This window comes from Ictidomys tridecemlineatus, chromosome 4 (assembly GCF_052094955.1).
Source record: "Ictidomys tridecemlineatus isolate mIctTri1 chromosome 4, mIctTri1.hap1, whole genome shotgun sequence".
NCBI lineage: Eukaryota > Metazoa > Chordata > Mammalia > Rodentia > Sciuridae > Ictidomys > Ictidomys tridecemlineatus.
In genome coordinates, this window is record NC_135480.1 from 134,449,647 (window position 1) to 134,460,105 (window position 10,459).

At 38.6% G+C, this 10,459-nt stretch overlaps 1 protein-coding gene across 4 annotated transcripts in view; it reads right to left on the minus strand.

Annotated features, from left to right (window-relative positions):
• Positions 1-10,244, minus strand: part of Cep78 (centrosomal protein 78) — a 32,209-nt gene extending 21,965 nt beyond the window's left edge. For 2 of the 4 annotated variants that reach the window (XM_078047442.1, XM_078047443.1), the window contains exons 1-5: positions 9,697-10,243; positions 6,144-6,316; positions 5,976-6,048; positions 4,626-4,729; positions 3,419-3,593 (exon numbers count right to left, since the gene is read on the minus strand). In XM_078047442.1, coding sequence (XP_077903568.1) covers positions 3,419-3,593; positions 4,626-4,729; positions 5,976-6,048; positions 6,144-6,316; positions 9,697-9,949 — 778 coding nt within the window. In that variant the 5' untranslated portion in view covers positions 9,950-10,243. Of the gene's footprint in view, positions 1-3,418; positions 3,594-4,625; positions 4,730-5,975; positions 6,049-6,143; positions 6,317-9,696 lie in introns of all 4 variants that reach the window. The other 2 variants (XM_078047441.1, XM_078047444.1) reach the window with 2 other exon arrangements.
• Between the last annotated feature and the right edge of the window lie 215 nt (positions 10,245-10,459).

Genomic DNA, 10,459 nt, shown 5'->3' on the forward strand with positions numbered 1-10,459 from the left:
AAAAAATAAAATCAGAAAAGCATATGCAAATACATACTCTGGGGGGGAAAAAACAGAGCATCAACTCCCCCCAAAAAAACTCTTCTTGGATATGCTATGATTATCCATACTTTAGTTCTAATGAGTCACCCAACATATTTTATAACTGCAGAGTTGAAAAGCACTCTACACAATCTGTGAGAGAGGAAAATTGTCACAAAATGAATATCAGTTCATAATTAACAAGGATACTAGTGGCAGTGTAAACATCACAGACAAATACTGGGTAGTATACTGAGATTGCACTTTATTCTTTTGATCATGATCTTGAACTCCAAATGAACTCAAACTATAATGGAAGGGGAATTTGGGTACAATGGCACACACCTGTACTAGTAGCTCCTAGCTATTTGAGAGGCTGAGGCAGGACAATCAAAAGTTTAAGGCCAGACAGGTAGGGTGGTACATGCCTATAATCCTAGCAGCTAGGTAGGCTAAGACAGGAGGATCTCAAGTTCAAAGCCAGCCTCAGTAAAGGCGAGGTGATAAAAACAACTCAGTGAGACCCTGTCTCTAAACAAATTACAAAATAGGGCTGGGGATGTGGCTCAGTGTTTGAGTGCCCCTGAGTTCAGTCCCCAGTACCTAAAAAAAAAAAAAAAAAAAAAAAAAAATGTTTATGGTCGCCTGGGCATCCTAGGAAGACCTTGCCTCAATAAAAATAAGTGACATGATATTAGAAAATGAGGCCTTGGGAAAACAGACTTAGATGGAATCTTGGGAATAGAGCCCCCATTTTGGGATAAAACAAGAAGACAGGTTTCCATAACCCAGGAAGAGCACCTACATCAGAGAGTGGATCTGCCAAAGGTCAAATATGATGAAGCTAAAGATCTGCCCACACCTAGACTTCCCAGCCTCACAATAAATTCCACTTTTCTGTGTAACTACAATGCACCAAGTAGAAAATAAATGAATGAAAGAGCAATAGAGGACTTTCCTCCAGTTACTAGTAAATGATATAATTTTTTCTTCTTTATGGCTAAGTGAAACTCTATTGTGTATGTATAACACATTGTCTTTATCCAGGATCAGGGGAAGGGAAAAGGAAAGGTAATGGATTTGTACCAGGGATTGAAATAGAGTAAATTATGTTATATGTATTTATGAATATGTCAAAATAAGCCCCACATTTAAGTATAAATATAATGCACTAATAAAAAAATTAAAGGTGCTCAAGCTATAATATGTGAAAAAAGTTATAAAAGTTTATAGGGCAATCCTAATTGTAACAAAAAAGGGGTAGGTGGCTCTCATTTTAGTAAAGTTTAAAGTTTTAGAAGTGACAAAATTGAATGTTTATGAGTGCACAGGCCTCATATATATATACTGTTAGTGTGAACCACAAAATGGGACAGCATTTCTGGAAGACAATTTGGCAATATGTGTCTTTATCTTTGAAAATATGTTACATTAAAGTCATTCCACTTTTCAAGAAGTAATTCCAATGGACACATACATTCTTTTACTATACATTTAAATAGGGAAAAAGTACAAACTGTCTAAATATCAAATAGCAGTGAATTCATTAAATTACTATGCATCAATATGAGGGAGTACTACATGAGACACTATAAAGCAAAATAAAGTAGGGTTACCATACAAATACAGTTGTCTCATACTAGACAAAGGCACCATAAACATACATTGAAGAAAAGATAGCCTCTTCAACAAATAGTGCTGGGAAAACTGGAAATCCATATGTAACAAAATGAAATTAGATCTCTCTCTCTCTCACCCTGAACAAAACTCAACTCAAAGTGGATCAAGGACCTAGGCATTAGACCAGAGACTCTGCACCTAACAGAAGAAAAAGTAGGCCCAAATCTACATCATGTCAGCTTAAATACCAAATTCTTCAACAAGACTCCTAAAGCACAAGAAGTAAAATCAAGAATCAATAAATCGGATGGTATGAAACTAAAAAGCTTCCTCACAGCAAAGAAAACAATCAAGAACATGAACAGAGAGTCTATAGAATGTAAGAAAATCTTTACCATCTGCAACTCAGATACAGCAAAAAACTTAACCCCCAAAAACCCCCCCAAATAATCCAATCAATAAATGGGCAAAGGAACTGAATAGACACTTTACAGAAGAAATATGAATTGTCAATATATATGAAAAAATGTTCAACACCTCTAACAATTGGAGAAATGCAAATTAAAACTACACTGGAATTCTATCTTACTCCAGTCAGAATTGCAATTATCAAGAATAAAATGACAGTAGTGTTGGTGAGAATGTGGGGGAAAAGGCACACTCAAACATTTCTGGTGGGACTGCAAATTGATACAACCACTATGGGAAAGCAGTATAGAGACTCCTTAGAAAACTTGAAATGGAACTACCATTTGATCCAGTTATCCTACTCCTCGGCTTATACCCAAAAGACTTAAAATCAGCATACTAAAGAGATGCAGCCACATCAATGTTTATAGCAGCTCCATTCACAATATCTAAGCTATGGAACCAACCTAGATGCCCTTCAACAGATGAATGGATAAAGAAAATGTGGCATATATACACAATGAAATATTACTCTGCCATAAAGAAGAATGAAATTATGACATTTGCTGATAAATGGATGGAAGTGGAGATGGTCATGCTAAGTGAAATAGGCCAATCCCAAAAAACCAAAGGCAGAATGTTCTCTGATACAAGATGACTCACAATAGATAAGGTAGGGGGTGAAGTGAAAGTTCACTGGATTGGACAAGGGGAAGTGGGAGAAACAGAGGAGGGAATGGGAATGGAAAAGTCAGTAGAATGAATCAGACATGATATTTTTATAGTCATATATAAATACATGAACAAAGAGAACATGAACAGAGAGCCTATAGAATGTAAGAAAATCTTTACCACCTGCACCTACGTGTAACCCCATATCACATACAACCACAAAAATGGGAAGTTATACTCCGTGTATGCATGATTTGTCAAAATATACTCTACTGTAATATATAACTAAAAGAACAAATAATAGCACCCTATAGTTCCCTATTTTTGTAATCTCTTACATGTATAAATACATCTGCCAAAAAAAGCTAAAATATGTATGCCAAAATGAACAGTGGGTGTCTTGATTATAGGTAACATTATCTTTTATCGTTTACTCTCCCTGTATTTCCTATGAAGAATATATTTAACTTTTATAAAAGTTTAAAAGCCATTAGAAAAAAAAGGATTTTAAAAATATCTTGGGCTGGGATGTACCTCGGTGGCAAAGTATTTGCTTCACATTTGCAAAGCCCTGGGTTCAATTCCCAGTTCCAAAAAAGACAACCGATACATTATGACAACAATACAATTCCAAGAGGTAAGCATATTTGATACTCAAAATTCACCATTTTCAATTCTAGAAGTTCATTTATCTTACCTCTAAGCCATAAATCCTCACTAAGAGAGTCTGCAAAAGCACGTGCCCCCAGGTCACCAATGAGGGAGTTGCAATTCAATGTGATTCGCCTTAAGCCAGCCATGCAGTCAAGATCTGGTCTCCTATAGCGAAGACTCTCAGCCCAGGTTTCTTCATGCCGTCTCATGGTTTGATACTTCAACAATTTAATAGCATAAATTTAAGTGCTTAAAAAGGACACAGAAAAACTAACAGGAAAAAAACTAACTAGTGTAGCTGATTATGTCAGTGCCTTACACATACATACATACACATACACACACACACACACACACACACACACACCAAGTACATTTGCTGGAAGTCATCCTTAGTATATTAAACAGTAGATTGTGACTTAGGGGTCCAGTGACCCAGCTCCCAGTCTGCCAATGACTAGTTGTGCAACTCTAGCCACTGGATAACCTGTTGCAGATTAGTATGTAAACTGACAATTCAATTAAATTTTAAGAGTTTTATTTTCCTTTATTTTCACACTTTTTACCATTATCTATTGCAAGGATCAGAGGACTTGCTCTATAGCGGCCCAAAGCAAACATTTTCAACTTTGTGGGTCAGACAGTACCTTTTAGAAGTACTCAACAATTCAGGTGTAGGTTGAAAGTAGTCACAGTTACTATGTAAACAACTGAACATGGTTGTGCTTAAAAAAACTGGTGGTAAATTTGATCCACAAAGTTGGCCTATCCCAGATCTGTACCATCAAACTATAAAAAAGGTTTCATATCAAATTATCAAGTAATTGTATGCCAAAATATAGTAGTTATAACCACTATAAAGTTATTAAGGCACCCTTAAAATCATTTATTAAAAACTATGATTTTTATTGGTTCATATATAATAGCAGTTAATATTTGAGTCACTGAAGTAATATGAAGACTGTAATGCACAAAATTTCTTTCAGTGCCCGAAACATATTTTCAATAACTAAAGGTACACAAATGTATAATTCATAATGCATTATACTTTAAAATTTCATCTAAAATTAAGTACATATCTTACTAAATGGTAGAACCCCAAGCTAAACACAGGTCACATTCTTTCATTAGAAATATAATTACAATCACCATATGAATGAAAAGATAAAAATAATTGCCATCTCATACCAAAGTATTACTGTGCTTCAAATACATAACACATTTTCACAAACTTCTGAATACAAAGTCACCTTTAAGATCTTGGCCATGTGATCTGCTCCCTGCCATGTCAGACTACACCCAGTGAAGTTGACTGTCTTAAGAGTGATAGAGGTCTTTACAGCTTGACAAATAACTAAAAAGAAGGGGGGAAAAAAGACACATACAATAAACTGAAGAGCCTAATCAACCTGGTCAATCCTTTTCTTTTTTGGTACCAGGGGCACTTACCCACATCCCCATTTTTATTTTGAAACAGGGTCTTGCTAAGTTGCTTAGGGCCTCTCTAAGTTGCTGAGACTGGCCTCCAACTTACAATCTTCCTGCCTCAGCCTCCTGAGCTACTGGGAGTACAAGCGTGTGCCACCACACTTGGCCTAAACTTTCTTGAGTATATTTTAGTTTATAGCTGTATTCTTAAAAATCACTCTCTATACTCTTTCCAAAAACTAATGGATTGGTACATTCTACAACATGTTTGTGACAAAGTGTTATTCTAATTTACAGCAATAACATAATCCTATTGATGCTAAAATTGAAAACTCTGTATTCCCAATCATAGAGTAAAGTATTATAGAGTTTTTGAGTCATCTGAAAGAAAAAGAAAAGTCTAAAACATGATGTTTTTCTATTTTATTTCCAAGAACATACTTTTGGTCTTGATCATCAATTTAAATGTCAACTATAAACCCAGAACTACATCAGGTGCTCTTATTAACATAACTAGGTGCTCTACCAAAGCACATAAGATACAAGAGCAACAGAAGATAGAGGACCTTAAACTCTGTTCAGATTGAAATGCAAGCTTCCTTACCCCTCCAGACCATGATTCCACACACTGAACACACACCAATTCTTCAGGACCCCAATCAACAGATGATCTCTTGTAATTATCTCCATAACCAGCCCTCTCCTGGCCAAAGAGTTCACTGACCTTTTATATGCTCCCATAGCACTTAGCATATATTTTCTATTTTAGCACACACCACACAGTGCATTAAGACTGCATTATAGATGCCATTTAAAAATAATGATTTTTTCCTCTTTACATTTTGCTATTGCCATTCCCATAAATATTTCTTAAAAGGAAAACCCTAAAAGATGAATAAACACAAAAAACAGAATACCAGACAGAAGAGGTTTGTGTGGTTTGTGGCTTAACACATCCTTTAGTAAAGTTACTTCAGAGAGTAATCAACATGATAAGTTTTAAGGGTAGAAGTGATAATGGATCAAGATATAAAGAGGCACAGGAGGTAGCTCAGACAGAGGCAGCAGACAAAAAAGGGTATTAATATAAAACCAGACAGGGATTAATATGGCATATAGGCAAACATGAGACCAGTCTGATGGGTCAAAAGTTAAACAAGATTTAAACTCACTTTCTAAACCTCCATCTCCAATTGGACAGTTTGCAAGAGACAGGTGCACCAAAGAAGTCGATTTATTCAATCCCTTTATTAGAGGAAAAGAGTTAAAAAAATTTATTGAGTATTTCCCCCTACAAAACAACTATGAAACGTTTGCAGGCCACACTGAAGAAGGCTTACCTTTGTTAAAATAATTAAATCCCTCTCTCTCAGAACTAGTCCATTTAACTCCAGGTTCCTCAGCACACTTGATACATTTAGACAGCCTTTAAGAGCTTTACACAACTGGAAGGTCACATCTTTGGATCTTATAGCAGGAACGCGACTTCTGCAAACTTTGTTTATGTCAGAACCTAAAGCAAAGTTATTGTAAAATTAGCAATCTCAATGATACAGTTCATCATTTAAAAACATTTGTTCACTATTAAGGCGCAGACATGAACCATATCCTTAAAAAATCCTTGTAAGGAAAAACACAAGAACTCAAAGTCACCTGAGGTACAGAAACACAAACCTTATACATAGAGGTTTTTAAGATGGCAAAGAAATTGCACCTAAGGGATAGCTTCAAGAAAATACTGATACTGAACCCAGAAAGATGAAAGTAAGTTAGAGTGGATAATGTATTCTTCTAAGAGGAAGTGGAATGTGCAAAGGCAACCATGCCTGACCCCTGCAAAGCACTGTAAATGCTGCAGGTGGAATGACTACACTCTGCAGGGGTTGAGGAGAAGAGCTGCAAATTTTAAGAGGCAGAAACAAGCCCGGAAAAAAGTCGTCTTTTATCTCACAAGTGATGAGAACTAGGGCTACCACACACTAGGTGAGTTCCTGGCATGTCAGAAAAAATGTGTCTCACTGTGAGAGGACCAATTAGATAAAGAAAAGGATTAGAAAAAGGCACCTGCTTTCAATTAAAAAAAAAAAAAAAAAAAAAAAAAACCCTTCCTCAGGCATAACTAGCCCCATGAGGCTTGGCAGAACATAGCTCAGATTTCAGTACCTTTGACAAAATACAAGTTGTGCCACCAATTTGCAGCGGTCCTGTGAGTCACTTTAAACATTTTTTTAAGCATATGGTTTCATCTTAGAAAGATCACTTGAACTGAGGTGGGCAGAAGAATTAAGGGAAACTGAGTTCAGGGGCAGCAAAACTAGCTAGGAGCTTCGGCAATAGTACAGGCAAAATGTAATTAAGGTTGAGTAAGTGACATATAAGAGGTTAAAACCTAGACCCACTGGATTTGATAGAGGAATAAGATTCAGCAAAGGATATCTGAAAAGAAATTGGTCCACAATACGTTTTTTCTCACACTGAGAATAAAGCATTTGGCAAAATCAAGTATACTAGTTTTGACTCTTAAGATCCCTCTCATTTTTCATTTATTTTGATTTCTGCTATTACTTGGTGGTTAAGTCCCTTCAGAGGCGCAGAATCATTCAACATCTGAATGAGATGCAGAGAATAAGGTGACTTCAGTCAGGGGTGTGATGAATGGTCCTTGCAGAGCAGACCATGGATGGTGCTAATCTCAGACCTTAGAAAAAGACTAGGCATATGACTAATAGTCAGGTTTTAAATAAATCCATAATCACTTCCTCTCCAAGATCTCCACACTCTCCTTCTCAGCTGGTTACTTTCTCTCAGCTTATAAACATAACTCAAGTCCATCCATTTAGAAAATGTTGAAAGCCTTTCAAATATTTTCTCCATCTTCTTTGTGGGTAACTCAGATCCTCTCCTATCTTCACATGCCTATCTTTCCACAAGGCCCAAATCTGTATCTAGGGTTTAGATCTACCTAACAGAGACAAATCTGGAAGCTGTCTTAAAACATTAAAGATGAACTAAGATTCTTTTCCCAACCTAATCTAGTTGTCCTGTGTCTTAGGGAAAGATGCTCTTCTAAATTCTAACTAGTCACCAGGCCCCATCCATTCTCATCGTTCAAAATCCAGCCCTTCTCCCTATCTTAATTTGGGCTGTTAGATTACAATTCTTTCCCAACTTTAATTTGTCTTCCATATAGAGGACATGGTAGGGCCCTAAATCAAAAGTACATTTCAACGTCCTTCATTGGTTCCCCACAACCTTCAGGATAAACACTGAACATCTGATCTATTTGGCCTTCATCAGTCTCAACTCTCAGATCTTTCTCAAACTCTAAATTTCAGTTCTGTACCTAGTTTGCCATATTCTCTATTTCCAACTCTGCACAAACTGTTTCCTTCTGTCATATGGCTGGGTTCTACACATCCTTCAAAAGGATGGCACCTCCTCCAAGAAGTCTTCCTTGAACCTCCCTCTTCAATTTTCTGTGCTCTGCAGCACCTGGGCTCACTTCTTCCACAGCACTGACCCAGATGCTTGTGCTTACTTGCTGTCTCCCCCAGTAGAAGGGGAGAACCTTTGGGGCAGAGGCACACTAAGCTCATTGTAGTGCCACCAGGACACTTTACACATGACCTGCTTTAATACTAAGAACTCACTTAGAGTTGTTTTAATACTTTTTATAATTGTAAGAATTGTAGTTCAAAAAGTAATTTGCCTCAGATCACATAGAATGTAACCTCCAGAATTCAAACCCTAGGCCACCTCTAATATCTGTACACTTTTGTTATATTACTTTTAAAAAATTTTTTAACAAGATCTGTCTTTATTAAAAAGGTATTAAGAGTGAGATAGGAACATATATGTTGGGTGACAATTTTTTTTTTTTTTTTTTGCTGCTTTGCATATGTCCATGAATGAACATGAAAGCACCACAAATACTGATAGGGGAGTTAAATTAAACATGGTGAATTTACAAATACAAAACCTGCAAAAATTAAAAATAAAGAGAAACAAAGAACAGAAGCATTAAGAGCAATCACTTTGCAATCACTTTGCCTAAAGATCATCCTAAATATATCCTGCAGGAAGCCAAGTTTATCATTCTCACTCAAGTGTCCCCACTCCAAAACTTTACCACTCCCATTCCCCCAGCCAACTGCCTGAAGGGGGCAAAACTACAAGGGCATCCCAGCTAGATACAAACATCCCACGAAGCAGATTAGGCTGGATTCATAAATTTACACTTTACTTTCCCCATCCATCTTTAACAAAATCTCTTTTATACTCATTTGATGGTTACTAATGGAAAGATGTGAGCCTCTTTCAGGTCAATTTAGAAAATATGACTTGAGTCCCTATAATGTACAAAATGTTGTGAAAAGTACTAGAAGGAATAACATTTTGTCACATGTAGTCATTCACTTGTTTTCTGAATAATCGGAGGGTCTGGATTCTAATTACCCTATATCTGTAAGTGGCTAATAGTTGAAAAGGGCTTTACAAAATTCTTACATACACACTTTTTTAATGAAGAAAAGGGGTTGGAATATATTAATTTCCTAATCGTTTACTTTTTGTATCAGGCAAAAAAAAAAAAAAAAAAAGACATTGAATGAAAGAGGAAACAACTGTCCAAGATTTAATGACGTCCCAAACTGTGCTAAGCATTCTACAAACATCATTAACTCAGGGAATCCTTGCAACCACTTATCCTCGGTCTTCTTATTAAGCCCAAGTTACGGATGAGAACTCGGTACCTTAAGACCTTCAATAACTTGCCAGGTTCGCCTCTCTGGTACTGCACACATCCTCCAGGACAAAGCGCCTCTTCTAGGGCCCAGGCTCCACCTTGGACCTATCTGAAAACCCATTTCGAAGCACCCACCGAGGAGCACAAACCTGTTTCACCAAGCCACGGCTGGAAGAAGCTCTTGATGGAGATCACGGGCAGATCTTTATTAATCTTGAGGGTGCTCAGCAGGGGTGCCCAGTCCACCACCCGCAGGCGGTCGGCATTGAAGTCCAGCACGCCCTCCCGGAGGCAGGTGCGCACGGCGGGCAAAGGTACCGAGTCCTGCAGCGCGCACAGGTACTCATAGTGCGAGAAGAAGTCCGCTGCGCTGTCCCTGCGCAGTTTCACCGAATCGATCATGGCCAGAGGCTATCCCGGCCACAGAGACCACTCCCGCACCCACCAGGGGCCCCGGATCTCGCCCAGCCTCTCCAGCTCCCACCGCCCGGCGGCTGCGGCCCCGCACTGTGCGCAGAAGCGGCGGCTCAGCCCGAAGAGCACGGCCAGGGCCCCCAGGCTAGGCCAGCTCCTCGACGCTGCCTTCCCGCGCTGCCTCCCGCTCTGCGGCCGTAGCCGTTGGCGTCAGCCTCATCAACCTCTGCGGCGCGGGACCGCGGTTCAAGCCGGAGGGCGGGTCCTGGCGCGGGTGGTGCGCGTAGACGTCAGCGCGCTTGCTTGCGTGCACACGCAGACTGCGCCTTCCGAAGGGGCGGGGCCTTAAGCCCGGGAGGCTGGCCAAGCCCAGAAATAGTAGATGGGTGTAATGTGGAGTTTGCGATGAAAAGTTTACTGATTGATCTGAATAAATATGTGAAATGGATGTAGCAACGCATTTTTAAAACGTGATCTAGTCCTGCCGGGCGCAGTGAC